Below are 16,506 nucleotides of genomic sequence, written 5' to 3' on the forward strand. Positions count from 1 at the left end.
TTTCCCACACCCTGCAATCATCTGCGGCGTGCTGCGGCCAGCCCTTTAACAGCCCTACACTCATGGGATTAGACAGCGAGTGTCGTTGCTGTTTATATAGGCACTTAGAGGTCACAAAGTGGTTCTAATGTGATACAATATGGGTTTGTATAGCGACTAAAATGCAACCATTTTTTCTATAGAAGCGCAACAAAATAGCGGTGCATTGCTTCAGCGTTATGTATGCCAGTGTGTACTCAGATAAGAAAGCACTCCTAGCATTTACTGTTTATAACGTTTTATTGTATTTCAAGCTTAGTGGCTGTGTTCTTTCTAGGTATGTTAGGATTCACTGCCCCACTTGTGATTGTATGAAATGCCACGATTAAAAGGTCACCATCTGATAGTCGTTTCATTTGTTCGTCTCATTTGGCATTCTCATTTTTCCCAGTCCTGTTTGTAGAGTTTTAAAATGTTAAAACACTTTGCAAATCCACTGACGGATGAAGGCCTCCTCATACCGTGTCCATCATGAAGAATTGTTTGCGCATATTTCACCACGCCGGTCAGTGCAGACGAGTAAAGGGGGCCGGGAATTGAACAGGTTTTTTGGGTTCATAGTACATTGCGCTGCTAACCCCTGTGCCACCACTCCCGCTATTATTATATGAATTGTAAATTATCAACTTTTCCACGCATGATAAAATGCTAATTTCGTGAGTGAATTAATACATTTTAACTGAATAATCGTCACACGCCTAATAATTTATATGAATAGAGCTTAACTCAGGGCATGCTACTAAAGGTTGGCTTCTGTAGTCCACAAGCAAACCAAGCCATTTGTATGAAGCCTAGTCATCAGTAATGTCCGAGTATGGATTCAACTCTGATAGGTCATGACTAAGGCTACATACGATTCTGTCTTGGAGGTCGTAGTGGCCACAGAAATCGTGCGTTCGAACAAAGGTTCAAAGTAAATCTTGGAAATGGCTGGCGGAACACATGGGGTTCGGAACTTCCTTTACTTCCATTGAAAACAACGGTACTCTGGGTGGCGGTGGAAGGGGCACAGAGTCCCACCTTATGCCGCAACCTAGTTTTTCCCCGTACCTTGTCCACGAATTTGATGAATAACTGTTTCCAAAAATCGGCACAATTCGTCACGATCCACACGTTCGCGATAGAACAACAAATTGGGCAAACTTGTTTCACAGCAGCCACCTGTCACACCGTTACCTTGCCTGATGTTCGCGATGAGGTGCGTCGAGACGTTCTTGTTCTGGATTCGTGCGGAGGTCTGATGGGGAATCACATCGCGCATCTGGGCTTCACTGCTGATGGGAAAATAATGAGACAAAATTGCATTACACGCACACAAATGCACTGCAGTTTATCATTACGCCTCCATTAGCCTAACAGGTACGGCTATGCAATCGCTGCCTCATTCACCTCCATCTGCCAGTCTGAATGCACTGGGACTTGGCAAGTGGATTATTACTGTGGACAAATGTAATTTAAAAGTGAGCTTGACTGGTAGTGAACTGGCTCAGTCTTCTGTGTAACATTAGTATTAATAATAATGCAGTTCATTTACACAGTAAAATAATCACCAAGTCTCAAGACTCTTTTCCAAAGGAGGGTCCTGCATTTTGGTGTTTATTCCATTCCATTCGTGAGTGTTTGGCGTATTTGTGGGAAGCTGAAGTATCCAGGAAAATGCACACATACAAAGGGTGAACACTTCAAGCCCCCACAGGTTCAATAATCCATTGGTGTACTGCCATCTCCTGTCCATTCAATCAAATAACAGTCAAAATATACAACTTCTGGTATTCTTAGGTAGCCTGCCATTAAAGTACTAAACAGGCTAAACCCTGCTTAGATTCCGAGATCTCACGAGGTTGGGTGCATTCAGGGTGGAAGGCATAAAAGAAAAATCCAATGTCAGGTTTGATATCTCAGCACTTGTAAGAACCTGGGTTCAAACCATAATTTGGTTGTGCGTGGTTAAGTACTAGACAAGTGCATGTACAGCCCTTTAGTGAATCCATTGCTGGAAGTAACTTACTCATCTGCCTCTAATGGACATCTGTGAAAAAAGAGCTTCATAACTTATCGGATTCCTCCAGCCTCAACAAAGGTCATTAATTCTGAGAGTAAAAAAAGGCTTTTGTTGCAATGCCCTCTTCTACTGACAATGTATCCCCATTAAAGGCATGTAACAATGCATCAATTTCAATCTATTATTAGGCCCACATTGAATCCAACGTTTACAATAATAAATTGTATACAATATAAGCAAATTATATACCAATATAATCTGGGGTGAATGGATTTGGGAAACAATGACAATACGGACAGTAATATAACACCCATGGATTCTTTCATCGAACTATGACCCTCATCAACACATTTCAGAGGGGAGGTTGAAAAGATTTAACAATGCAAGAAGATGTGCAGTGCATGCGCAAAAACTCTCATACGAGCTTACAACAACTGAATGTGTATACGTTTCTCCCTTGATAACCACCAACACTAAGAGTTAAGGAAATTATTGTTACATGCTTTTAAAACGCAAAGGGTGTGCTTTGCTTCATAGCTTGACATGAGGCTGCCTTGACTGTAGAGGGCTCCAGAACAGAGACTGCTTCAATGTTTATCTCTTTGCTAATAACGCACAAGAGGATATCAACGGTTTCAACATCAAAAAATCTCCCTGCGAGTGGAGCTATCAAAACTTTGGTGCAGTTCCCGCCGGTAGTAGACGAGCAGTCTGCACCTAAAATGCCAAATAGGTGCGGAGCAAGGCTCTGTGCCAATCGAAAGCCAGGCAAAAGAGGTCGCCTTTAAGCGTCTCTTAACAGTCGGTGTCGATTCAATGCTGCAAATGTGCAGCGGGGGTGGCATTCCAGACGGAGGGGGCTGCGACGAATAAACGACGCTTGGCAGTGAATATTCTAGTCCTTGATATAGAGGGGAGGAAGTGAGCCGCGCTCACAATGAAACACGAGATGAATTTAATAAAGCGAGCGAGCGCAAGTTTGCAAGCGCCGCTGCTCAAGAGCAGGCGACCGCACCTGACGGAGCTGGCCTCGGACTCCCAGTCGGAGTTGGGGTGGTCTGGCTCCCAATTGCACAGCAGAGTGGCGTAACCGCAGCCCGGCTGGGACACCATGAGCTCGGGGCTGCCGTCCACACGCGGGTTGGTCGAGAGGCTGTCCACCTGCGAGCGAGTCACGCGTCACGCGTCACGTGTCACGCGTCACGCGTCACGCGTCACGTGTCACGCGTCACACGTCACGTGTCACATGTCGCGCACAAAGCGTCGCCGTTGTCACGTTTCTCTTTCGTCTCTTTTGCAATGTTTCGTTGTTCAGTTGTCTCATTAGCGTCGTGTTACAAGATGACGGAATGTCCACAGGAAATCCAGCAGCTAAAAGTGCTCCATCCCATGTGAGAGAATGGCCTGTGAAAGGTGATTTAACAGAACTGCTTTCAAGATCCCCTCAAATGATATTCATGCACACTAGGGGTGCCGCATTTTCCAACTGCTCTATAATTATTAATCATAAAGCAGTCAAAGCCAACATTCTTAGAAATGAAAAACCAAATGTAATTACATTTATTGTGCAGTCTTTGGTGACCAAGCCACTTACCCTGGTCACCAGTGACTGCAGAGAAAAAACAAAACACCACTTGGGAGTGTTTCAGCAGCACGCACAGCTACGTATTTACAACCGCAGAACATAACAGGAATCCCAGCGTTCTTTACATGTCAAGATGACATCACTATCTTTACACATTTTGTACCCAACCTTGTGAAAGCCATTTGATTTTTGGGTCGTGTCTCCGTTAATACATGCTGATGACCCTTTGCTTCAGAAAAATATTTCCTTCCAAAACGAGCAACCATGATTTTTAAGCAGCGCTGTAGCGTGGTTGGCATGGGCCATGGTGCGAAGAAAGAATCGGGAGCCCCCTGTCCAAGATGGCCCTCTTTATAACCCAAGTGCCAGGGTCCCATCGCGCTCAGATGGAGTTGTGCAACCTATTTTTTATTTTTATTTTACCAGGTAACGCCCCACTGAGCTATACAGCTTTTTTCAGAAGCGACCTGGCGATCACAAATGATAGCTCAACGAAGTGGCGAATCATGTGGTGATGTGGAGCAGCCAAATACTCTAAACGCATGTTTCTAAATGTGGAGGGAAAAAAACCGAGGACCCGGAGAAAAATCCACGCGATCACGGGGAGAATAGACAAAATACCAATATACAGATGTCAGGGTGTGGATAAAACCCACAACCTCCTGTATATCAGGCGAGGTAGCTAACATCTTGCCATACTCGTTAGCTACACCACTGTTTTCAAGCCATCATCACCGCCTCTCGCGGTGATGTCGAGGTTGCAGCGAATGAAATACCTGTCCCTCTAGAAGCCACTTCTTCAGCTGAACGAAATGCCCCACAGGATTCTCAGGGCAGTCCCCGGCGCCGGCCTCCCAGCGGAGGGCGCGCACCACGCGGTCCGTGTAGCCCACGACCAGCTCACAGCGCCCGTCGCCGTCTGCGGGATGAGCACGCAGCCCAGCCACACGCGACGGCGGCAGCGCTCGTGAACAAAGCTTTAAACATTCCCCGTGACGCCGCATTACCAACGGTGCACAAGAGAGGGTTTTTACATTCGTAAAAACCCTCTCTCCCCCGAAGAGGAAACATTCTGGATTTTTTTCCTTCTTATATTTTTACGTAAAGAGTGGTGGGAGTATGGAAGAGATTGACACAAACATGTTGAAAGTTGATGCACTGGGCCTCTTCTAGAAATGGCTTGATACTGTACCAGAATAGACCTGCTACGAACACTCAAACGAGATAGATGGACCACATTTCCCCCCTCTCATTTGTAATCGTTATTATGTTCTTTCTAATGTTCTTATAATAGGCAATATTTTGGGCAATAGCCCTTCCTCCTTGGTTAACAGGCATGTAATAATGCTTTCGCTCAAGATAGATGCATCACACCATTCGAATGAGAACTGATCACCTACGACTCATCCGAATTGCATGCAAATGATATGTCACAGTTGGTAAGGCCACGTGCGTGGCGGAGACTAACACTGGAGTGGCAGCCAAAAGAAGGAATAAGTCCAAAAGTACATCCACCATGGCGCTAGAGCGATTCATTCAATTTGTAACACAGGTTATAGATAGATTGTGGCATCGCAAGACAATGAGATTGCTATGGCTTGGGGAGGCCTTCATCCAACAGTACATATATCTTGGCTTATGATGATGAATAATGCTTTAAGTTACATTTAGTTTAATCGAACTATACAGACGTGACAAAACTAATTATAAAAAAAAGTTTGACTCCTGAAATTAATCAAAACCCAACATGTGATAATTAAGAAAATTGTTGAGAGGCAGAGGGATGAGTCATTACATACCTATTACTTTATATCCTACAGTCAAATTCTACGGAGGATGGCATGAATGTGATTTGGCAAGTGTATTCAGGAGTGCATAAATAAGTTAACCATTTAGCACATTAGGCAAGCAGTGTTCCCACAAGAACTGGTTCTGCTGGGTGTCAGCACACCCTTGTGGCCCACGTGATAGATGCTATTCTATACTCTTTGGTTCTTTCGGTAAAGTCACGTAGGTATAAAATAAAATAAATCAAAACGTTTCGGGCGCAACACAATCGTTCGTCATCAGGTGGGAAATCAAATCAAGATTAGATGCTATTCTGTAGAGTACGCTGGCTTTTCGGCATAAAATGCAAACCTGCTTTTGAATTATTAAATTACATCAAGCAAGCGTGTATATTTTAAACCATAACATATGTTTCGCTGCATTTTTTCCCCATCCCTGCTTTTTAATGTCATCTTTTGTACCGCACTGCCAGAACATTCTGATCTGCCACACCAATAAATCAATAACAGTTGCTTTACACGGCAATTTGTAGACAGCGTGCGGCAGAAGGCATGCTTCTGCCGGTTCTTGTTTGCCAAGTTACCAGCATGGCTCAACATTTATATATTTCTTCCAAGAGGGCTCGATAAAAAAAGAACTAACCGATGTCGCTGATAAGCAGGACTTTGGTGTTGGCGGGGATGTGCTGTTGCAGAGTTGGCCTGATTGTGGTGGGCTGCGGCGTCTCTTCTGCAGCAGGGGTATCTTGTGCCGGGTTTGATAGCCACGGCAGAAAGAACACGTGGCACAGGCCCTCGCCACTCACCGACACCACGAAGTTCTGCATGGTCAGGGGTCAGATAGGACATCAGTGACGACTACCATCATAACAGGTTATTCATCATTTAATAAATATGATGCAAACATTGTGTATTATGTGGCGCTTTCCAACATGTTTAATTCAGAAGCATTTCAATCGCACTTTGGAAGGCAACGGGCAGCTGTCAAGGCAAAAAAAAAATTCTACCGGTTTGGGTCAGAAAATTTGGGGCAATGTTTTAATCAATTTAGACATTTTTCATTAGGTATAACTTCCCAGTAGCAACACAACTTTATAGGAAAGTCTTGCTCATAATGGCTCATTTGGATGAGTTAAAGTATGCCCCCCACCCCCCACCATCCTTTACAGAGCTATTGCATAATGCTTTCAACCATCACTGTAAATTATTTGTTTCAAAGTTCCAACGCATAAAAGGTGACACTAAAATAGATTTAATTCTAGATTTGAAGCTTTCGTGACTGCAATGATTCATATTCTCAGGTTTTTTCGGTAAAGTCACGTAGGTAAAACATTAAAAGTAATGAAAGTAAAATAAAACAAAACAAAAATAAAATTCACGACGTTTCGGAGGCAACACAAGTCTCCGTCATCAGGTGGGACCGTCACAGCCAGATTAGCTGCATCAAGTGAAGCAATGATTCAAAATGTAATCCCTTATAAGCAAGTTGAAGGGGGGGAGGAGAGGGGGGGGGAGTTCATCAGAATGTGGTAGCCAATGAATGGAACGTATCGGGAGGGAGGGGGGTGGGAGGGGGAGGGAGCCAACAAAACATTTGGCGACGGCTTGGACGCGGCTGCTGCGCACGCCAACACAATGGGCAGAAAGGGGGGAGGGGAGGTCTGATACACATGATAGAACAAAGGAACGAAAATGCCCATGTTTATACCAATGCAGGCTGAAAAATGAAGAGAGTACTGTTAAAAATAACTGGGGATGTTAACACTCGGTGAAGTAAATTAAAATAGTGCCTGTCAGATAAGATGGTCCAAAAAGTGTAATTAAGTCTTTTTTGCGTGGTTAATAACATCTTTCCAGTGATTACTGAGTTTGTACCCATCATCACGGTTGAAATTATGTCTGTGTTTGTATATTTGTATGGCTTCGTGTACAAACCTTTGATGGTAGCCAGGAGGCTTGCAGAGAACCTTGGTCTCGGAAAAGACAATATCATGAGAGCCCGCCGAGTTGTAGCAATGATCGGCAACGGCCGAAGAATCAGTTCTGCCGTGTTTCAAATCTGACTTGTGCTCGCGGACACGATCAGCAACATGACGTTTTGTTTCTCCAATGTAGCAATCACCACAAATGCAACTCAATTTGTAGACTCCAGGATACTGTAAGTCAGGAACGACATCCTTCACAGATGGAATCAGATCACGGATTTTATGCACTGTGCTGAATCGGACTTGGATCTTATGTTTGTTTCATCATGAGTTCGACTTCCCTAATCGAACCAAGCAAACGTCCCTCTCTAAAACCATCGGCGGCAAGACCTCCCAGACTCTATGGTCTTCCTAAAATCCATAAAGAAGGCACCCCGCTACGACCCATTGTGTCGACGATAAACTCTCCGACGTACAAACTAGCCCGTTTTCTATCAGATACTCTGCTCCCCTTCACAGGCAAGACCTCTTCGGCAGTACTCAACTCAACCCAATTAGTCTCTATGGTTAAGGACATGGTACTATCTCCTGATGACATTCTCGTCAGCTTTGATGTAGTATCTTTGTTTACCAAAGTCCCAGTACCGGACACCCTAACAATAATTGAGGACTTAGTCCAACAGGGATTGAATTCTGATGTACCTGCGCTGGTTAGGCATTGCCTCACCAACACCTATTTTACCTGGAATGGCACCTTCTACAAACAGAATGAGGGTACCCCTATGGGCTCCCCCTTGTCACCAGTTATAGCCAACATTTTCATGGAAAAGTTTGAATCAGACGCCATCCAGACATCCACCCTGCGTCCTTCCCTGTGGAAGAGATATGTGGATGACACTTTCGTCATCTGGCCACATGGCCTCCCAGCATTGAACCACTTCTTGGACCTCATCAATTCTAGACACCCATCTATCAGATTCACCATGGAAGTGGAGAAAGACGGTAAACTACCATTCTTGGATATTCTGTTTAAGAGGAGGCTTGACGGATCCTTGGGACATTCTGTCTACAGGAAAGCCACCCACACAGATTCCTACCTGAAACCGGATTCCCACCACCACCCATCTCAAAAGAATTCTCTCATCAAAACGCTATACCACAGAGCCCATGGCATTTCTGACCAACACCACCTGACTGATGAATTAAGACATGTACATCGGGCCCTCAGGATGAACGGATACTCTGACCGTACTATCCGCCAAGCTGTCTCTCCCACCACACAGAAACAACCACATGAAACTCCGACCAAAACTATCACGTTACCATACATAGCAGGCGTGACCAAAAAGATCTCCAAAATTCTAAACAAACATAAGATCCAAGTCCGATTCAGCACAGTGCATAAAATCCGTGATCTGATTCCATCTGTGAAGGATGTCGTTCCTGACTTACAGTATCCTGGAGTCTACAAATTGAGTTGCATTTGTGGTGATTGCTACATTGGAGAAACAAAACGTCATGTTGCTGATCGTGTCCGCGAGCACAAGTCAGATTTGAAACACGGCAGAACTGATTCTTCGGCCGTTGCCGATCATTGCTACAACTCGGCGGGCTCTCATGATATTGTCTTTTCCGAGACCAAGGTTCTCTGCAAGCCTCCTGGCTACCATCAAAGGTTTGTACACGAAGCCATACAAATATACAAACACAGACATAATTTCAACCGTGATGATGGGTACAAACTCAGTAATCACTGGAAAGATGTTATTAACCACGCAAAAAAGACTTAATTACACTTTTTGGACCATCTTATCTGACAGGCACTATTTTAATTTACTTCACCGAGTGTTAACATCCCCAGTTATTTTTAACAGTACTCTCTTCATTTTTCAGCCTGCATTGGTATAAACATGGGCATTTTCGTTCCTTTGTTCTATCATGTGTATCAGACCTCCCCTCCCCCCTTTCTGCCCATTGTGTTGGCGTGCGCAGCAGCCGCGTCCAAGCCGTCGCCAAATGTTTTGTTGGCTCCCTCCCCCTCCCACCCCCCTCCCTCCCGATACGTTCCATTCATTGGCTACCACATTCTGATGAACTCCCCCCCCCCTCTCCTCCCCCCCTTCAACTTGCTTATAAGGGATTACATTTTGAATCATTGCTTCACTTGATGCAGCTAATCTGGCTGTGACGGTCCCACCTGATGACGGAGACTTGTGTTGCCTCCGAAACGTCGTGAATTTTATTTTTATTTTTGTTTTGTTTTATTTTACTTTCATTACTTTTAATGTTTTACCTACGTGACTTTACCGAAAAAACCTGAGAATATAAAATAGATTTCTGAATAAGAAGTATCCCATATTAAGCTACACGTTTAGTTTTACACTTTTCAATATTCCTGTGGCTAGTGTTGTGCAATTAAATATAATGTAGCTGTGTATTACCTTTCCCTGGTTAAAGACATCTCCGATACCAACACAAGTAATCTGAAATTGACAAAATAAATTATGGCAATTATTTTTTGAACTTCAACCTTCCACATGAGTAAAAACAAATATATAATAGAGTTGAGCTATCCCTCCCCTGGAACATTTCCCAAGATGAATAACGTCCCAATATTTGTGAAACCTATATCCCTTGAAAATGTGAAAAAGGCTTTAGTGTCAGTGGACTATTACCATGGAATTTAATGTACACCACGTTAAATAACCTACGAATTACATGCTAAATGTCATTAACATTGGCTGCTGACATTTGGGCTAGGTCCATTTAAAACCTTTATAAACAGTGTGCCTTTAGAAGCTTACCCCCTCTTCCTGATGACAAATGTTTGTGTTGCGATCGAAACGTCCTAGTTTTTTTATTTTCTTTGAACCTATAGACATGACTTTACCGAAAGACCCAAACAATATGAACTACATCTGGCTGAATGTTCATGTGGGCCTTGCCACATGTTTTCAAGTTCAAGTTCATGTTGTTATAGCCACGTGATAACTCAAGAGGCCCTGGATTGGTCCATTTGCAAGAGTGATATGGGTTAGATGTCCTTACCATGCCCAGGGAGCTGCTGCTCAGGCAAGGGCTTCTGCCGTCGCCTTTGTACACAGAAAGGCGGCCGCTCGTGTCTCCGACCACCAACTCATTAAGCTGCAAAACACAGAGGGAGCCATCCAGCATCAGCTTAAAACTCCACGGACGTGCGTAGCTTGAGAAGCTAATTGCATCGAGGGAGTTCTTAGGGGAGGTCAAGTAATCGGTAGCCTGTGCATGTTAAGTAGTGCGAGCTGTGTGTTATGTAATTAGATAGTTGTGGCCTTGGTCATTGCTCGCTAACAGCACATGTCAAATTCAATCATTTGCAAGGCTAAATGGAGTTATAACTGCTCTGATACCTGCATTATCTTTGTGCTGTTCACCTTTTAGCGATCTCTGCTCTGACACTGGTGTGACAAAGTCATAACGAAGGCTGTCTCTGGTGTCGGATAATCAGTTTCAAAGGCAATGCATATGTTATCAGAGAATGTGTGTTTGCACGTTTTTACATAAGTATGTGTGGTTCATTCAGATTTAATCTCTTGCAAAAATGTGCCTGAATATCTTAACACCTCTTTTATGGCCAGAAAGGGTACGACCGATTTTCATTTTGCATCATTTTTGATACTGGCAAAAAAGGTCCCATAGATAAACGGAGTGTGTCTTTGTTAATTCGTCAGACACAGTTGATGGTACCATTTTTTTTGTTCCTGCGATGCATTTTTTGAAGGTTTAAGAAAACATTTATTAAAAAGTCTATTTAATTAAATAGAACGTGTTGTATATATTAATTTAAAGTTGCGCATTTTGATGTGACGTCACATTTCTCAAACCCCCCCCCCTCGTCACACATCGTCACAAATGTCTGACCCCCCCCCTCCTAGGTGCGTGACGTCATTTATGGACGGTCCCTTACACACCTGTGGTACATTTTTGGCACAAATCTGCCACTCAAGGCGACTCCGCATTCATACTCAAACATACAAATAGAAAACGTTATATTAGAAAATAAAATATATATATACTATATATGGTTGTTTATTATATATACAATTTGTTGGGTTGAAGGCCAACGTGATGGACAGCAAAGGAAAGTGCAGCAAATTCCATTGTTGGACTGTACTTCTACGCTGCCAAGGCAATGCCCGCTGCACTCGCTGCCTTCACCAACCCGCACAGTGACCAGCTTCATCAAGTATGGTCAATTAGACCATACTTCTAATCTAGATAGATTATGGTCAATACCCCTTGTGACGGACAACATTAGTGTCGGCCAGACATACACAACATTCAGTGTGGCGATCAAACATCACTATGTGTGCGTCCCATCCTGCTTTAAGATGGGTTTACTGCCCCGCACCTCCGATTGGTTACGTACGGTGCGAAAGAAGTTCACCATACAGTATATGCATTCCTATTAGGTAGTATTCGCGTGTTAAGTTAAGGGTAATTTGACAGCACGCATCTCACCGCAACACGATTACCCTAATTATGGCAATCGTGTCCACCGTGCAACTGCACTACCACGGTTCCCTCACGTGGCGGTAAAACTCTACCCCATCGTTGTCGGCGTCTCCCAGGCACATGGCGTGCGGGAAGAGGTTCCCGGAGAACTCCAGCGCGACCCGCTCCACAAACGACACCGTCCGCATCTCCGCGGCCCGAGTGAAAGACCCTCGGTTGATGTACGGGGCCCTGCGCCGGGGGAGACCACGGCCTCGCCTAGAAGCGCTGCCGGAAAACAGGCGCCCAATCCCCGCCGCCCACGACGCCGAGGGCGCCCTGGGGTGGTCGAGAAAAGGAGCGCGTCGGTCAAAAAAACGCAATCTTATTCACTGTTGCACAAAGGCACGCGCTTGATACACGCTCGACGCGTAAAGCTCTGGCTTGTGAATTGTTAACGTGGGAGGATATTTGTGGGGAATTCAATGTATAAGTTATGTTTACTGTCGCGACACCACGTGGGTGTGTACCCCGTGACGAGGGTGACGTCATCACCCCCCCCCGCTCTCTGCCCCAGTCAACCTCCTCTATGACAATCCATGGAAGCCTTCAATCCAGCAGTAGATGATCATGGCTTAACGATGATGATGCAAAATCAATGCGGAATTAAAGCCCCTTTCATAAGTGCGTACAGCAGACAACTTTATGCAGAATCAAAAATATACGGGTTGGCCAGGAGATTTGCAGTGGAAATGGATTATTGAATCAATCTGTGTGGTGTTTTGAGTCTTACCTCTTTACCCTTTCTCTATTTGCACTCCAATAAAACAATTATTCTTCGCTGTTGCTGTAGCTTGCTCACCTCCCCTATTGGACATCTGTGAAAAGAGCTTAATAGTTCATCGGATCCCTCATGCAGTCTTCATAAACATTCTGATACAAATGCAGGACCAACCTTTCAAAAGAGCATTGAGACGCAGTGTATTGGCTAATTAGGGGGAATTAAAACTACATTAAAATAATCTGCGGCAATGGAGAAAAATTACACATTTAAATGAGGTACACGTTGTACATTTAGAGACATTTTAAACAATTGCAATCTTTCACATTGTCCTAAAAGTAAATGCCACAGCTAATTAAAACTCAGTGATAATGAATAGTTTTAACATAAAACGGATGGCAAATTGTTTCATGTATGAGAAACATAGTGATTGGAATACAAATTACCAAATGTGTTTATTTTAGGAGCATGAAGAGAATATTCAGGCATGTCATAAATTTGCCTGAGGTGTTAGTAAAAATGTTTTAAGGCTGTACGCTTTACCGGAACATTTTATTAGTAAATGCCTTAAACACAAACATCACCATCATCATCTGTGCAGTTCGACCCGCTGCTGAACTCAAGGCCTCTCGAAGCCGCCGCCACCTCTAGCCCAGCGAGAAAAGCGGTTGGATGAGAGAACGCACCGGGGAGGACGTGCACGCTGGAGATGGAGCGATGCAAGCAGCCTTTGTGCATGAGCTACACGGATTGTAGACAATCACAGGGCAATGCCCGTGCCTGTCTATTGCCAGTGGGAAGAATACAGTCTGATACTGGTAGGAACCTCCTGGTTACACCAGCCCACAGGGGACTATTGTGTCCGTCCGTCCGTCCGTCGTGAATCCAAAAGTGGGGGAGGTGGGGCTGGGTGGAGAGGAGAGGGTGGGGAGGGGCTGAGCGGGGAAAATGGGGAGGGGCTGGGTGGGGAGGGTGGGGAGGGGCTGGGTGGGGAGGGTGGGGCTGGGTGCTTGGTGGGAGGGGTGGGGCTGGGTGGGGAGGGGCTGGTCACCCCGTGGTGCACTTATAAAACTCAACGTTTAACCTACTCACGCCGGCTTGTGCCCGCCCTCACAGTCGGCCATATTTGCGGAATACACCACGCCGCCGTTGACCCTGGCCATTGACCGAGCAACCCAACGTTCCTACCAGCTCCCTCCGCAGGAATGTGTTTATAGCGATCACAGTCATGCACCTCACAGTTCAACATTGTTTATGTTAACACACACACACATAATCACAAGGGCAGTTGGGTCCAGACTATTTCGGGCTGTTTAATTGTCTGGCTGATTAATTTATCACGCAGTGCTCATCTCGCTTCGCAGCCTAGAGACAGTGGTGGAATTTCCACATTCCCATGGCAGACCCCAGTCATTAATGTAAATCACTATTGACTAAGCATAAAGTGGCACTTTTTTTAACTACCACGCAGGTTGACCTTAACATATCAAAATTATGATCTTTATTTAGACCTATCCCAACTTTAACCTGATGCCAGTCCCAAGAAATGGCTGACCCTGTTTCACTTGGGGTGCTGAAACGCCAAATGTAATTAAAATCTAACTTAAAAGGTCTCCCAGTTTTCATTTGATCTCCATATAGTCCATGGGCCAAAGCAAAACTAATGATACCACTCGAGTCTCCAGCAGCGATAGAGCGGCGAGATCAGCTCATGTGCGAGTGCGAGATCGTTGTCTGCATCGTGTGACCACGAGAGTTGGTGGTGGCTTGGGGAGGCCCTCATCCAGGGGTGGATCGATCGTGGCTGTTGTTTATTATGACGAGGTGGCACAACTTTTGTGGTTACATGTACGGCCCATTTGTCGACCCCCACGTGCTGGCGTTAATTTGATGACGTGTCACCACGGTACTATATGCTTGACGTGACAATTACGTCACCAAAAGACCCAAAGAATATAAATAAAGTGCATGTTGTGTTAGCACAACTTACTTTCAAATGTGATCACATAGCTCACTTTAATTCATAATAAAGGATTTTGAGTCATATCGCGTAAGTATTTAAATGTGCCGTAACCCTCCACCACCAGACACAGCCAGTAAGGTTTGTCACGTAAACAAAACGTGCCAATTAATGACTACCGGTGTGGTGGAGAGTACAGCTACAACACTTACAATACCGGGGGATTGGTAGCAAACCACTAATATATTGTCCAACTTCGTTGCGACTGAGCAGTGATGCATCTTAATTTATTTTGGCTTATAGAAAACTGTAATAAAAACACTAGATTCGTTAATGACACCGTCGGAAGCGGTCAAGTATATAACAGGCGTCGTTTGGGGCATTGTGCCTTCATAGCATGTGCTATTACCATAAATATAGGCGATAATGTTTTTATTTCCTTTTAAGGCCACAGCATTTTGACAAATTCCCCAGAGCACCTGTGCACCACTGCCAACGCAGAATCGTCAAATACATTGCTGAATATTTTAATCCAGAGTGGTCGAGGAATCCCTATCCATGTTGTGTTAGCAGAGCTCCGCTCAATGCACAGAGGGGGTGGAGAGGACAGCGACTTCCCCGGCCAGCCCTTGAATCTCGCGAGGAGGCCACCTCAATGCGAGGAAGAGTTGTGGGGACGAGAGGGAGCGCTGTGGGACCGTCGTGAGGGCTCGTGGCGACCAATGGAGGCCGTGACGACGAATCGTCATCGCACCGCTGGCTCACGAGGTCACAACTTGCAGACGATAATCAGTTCATAACTTTCCTTAACAACAACATAATAATAGGGGGTTTTCTCCTTTTTTTTCTGGCAACAAAACAGAAAACCTTTTTGCAAGGATTCATGTCTGCATTAACCATAATACTTGCAGTCAAAATGCAAACAAAAAACACACTATGATAATATATGCATTGTCCTTGAAACTGATTGGTCCACACCAAGGGACGGCTTTCTTTTGAGCCTCGACCCAATTGGTGCTCGACCAGAGGACGCCAAAAGGCGTACAGCTCAAAGACAATGCTGCACTATCAAAGTAATGAGGGCTCGGGGTGAGCATCTACATCATTAGACCTCCTTTGCCAAAGGAGGTCTAATGATGTAAACAACAACAACAACAACACCAGATAAACAGACAATACATCTCCTCCACATACTTTCACCACCACCCTCCCCAAGCGGTGTTTTTTCAGCCATGATTCAACAATCGTATTTCTTGTCTTGTTTTTGTATCTAGTCTCTGCCCCCCCCCCTACCTTCACCCTAACCGTAACACGGGCATATTATTTGCACGTAAATTGAATAAAATAGCAAGTAACGTCAATGCACTTAAGTTGACGAATGCATCGCGAGTGTAACGATTTGAATCGTTGAATAAATTTACCATTACGCGTCGAGTACATATCACACGTGGGTTTATCACTTTGGAATGCACAGCCTGTTATTTATTAATCGGCAGCAGCAGCAGCAGTAGCCCACACCTGTGGATTAGGGAGTTACCATGGTCTGCATTCCACTGCCCTCCTATCTCACGCTGCCACTAGAGAATGCCACCGGCGGAGGCAATTACCATCATCGTCATCAGCCATGATCAATCCACTGCTGGATGAATGCCTCCCCAAGCCTTTGTTGCATGTATGATCCTAGATTTGAAGTTTTCGTGACTGCAAGGATCCATACTCTAAAGTCACGTAGGTTAAAAAAGAAAACAAATAAATTAAAACACGACGTTTCGGAGGCAACACAAGCTTCCGTCTTCAGATGGAACCGTCACCTGAAGACGGAAGCTTGTGTTGCCTCCGAAACGTCGTGATTTAATTTATTTCTTTTTTAACTTTACGTGACTTTACCGAAAAAACCAAAGAGTAAGTATAATCTTGTTTTACCAATTTCCCGGCGATCTTACACGGAAGATCC

The 16,506-nt window shown here is 44.7% G+C and overlaps 1 protein-coding gene across 10 annotated transcripts in view; it reads right to left on the minus strand.

Moving 5' to 3' along the window:
* The window catches only part of ITFG2 (integrin alpha FG-GAP repeat containing 2), a 68,295-nt gene extending 55,606 nt beyond the window's left edge, over positions 1 to 12,689 (minus strand). For 3 of the 10 annotated variants that reach the window (XM_078859263.1, XM_078859264.1, XM_078859265.1), the window contains exons 1-7: positions 11,925 to 12,345; positions 10,387 to 10,482; positions 9,780 to 9,821; positions 6,057 to 6,234; positions 4,403 to 4,545; positions 3,057 to 3,202; positions 1,216 to 1,313 (exon numbers count right to left, since the gene is read on the minus strand). In XM_078859263.1, coding sequence (XP_078715389.1) covers positions 1,216 to 1,313; positions 3,057 to 3,202; positions 4,403 to 4,545; positions 6,057 to 6,234; positions 9,780 to 9,821; positions 10,387 to 10,482; positions 11,925 to 12,020 — 799 coding nt within the window. In that variant the 5' untranslated portion in view covers positions 12,021 to 12,345. Of the gene's footprint in view, positions 1 to 1,215; positions 1,314 to 3,056; positions 3,203 to 4,402; positions 4,546 to 6,056; positions 6,235 to 9,779; positions 9,822 to 10,386; positions 10,483 to 11,838; positions 11,886 to 11,924; positions 12,346 to 12,604 lie in introns of those variants that run through there. The other 7 variants (XM_078859268.1, XM_078859266.1, XM_078859267.1 and 4 more) reach the window with 5 other exon arrangements.
* Positions 12,690 to 16,506: the final 3,817 nt, after the last annotated feature.

The sequence above is a fragment of the Lampetra fluviatilis genome, chromosome 8, assembly GCF_964198595.1.
Source record: "Lampetra fluviatilis chromosome 8, kcLamFluv1.1, whole genome shotgun sequence".
NCBI classification, from domain to species: Eukaryota; Metazoa; Chordata; class Hyperoartia; order Petromyzontiformes; family Petromyzontidae; genus Lampetra; species Lampetra fluviatilis.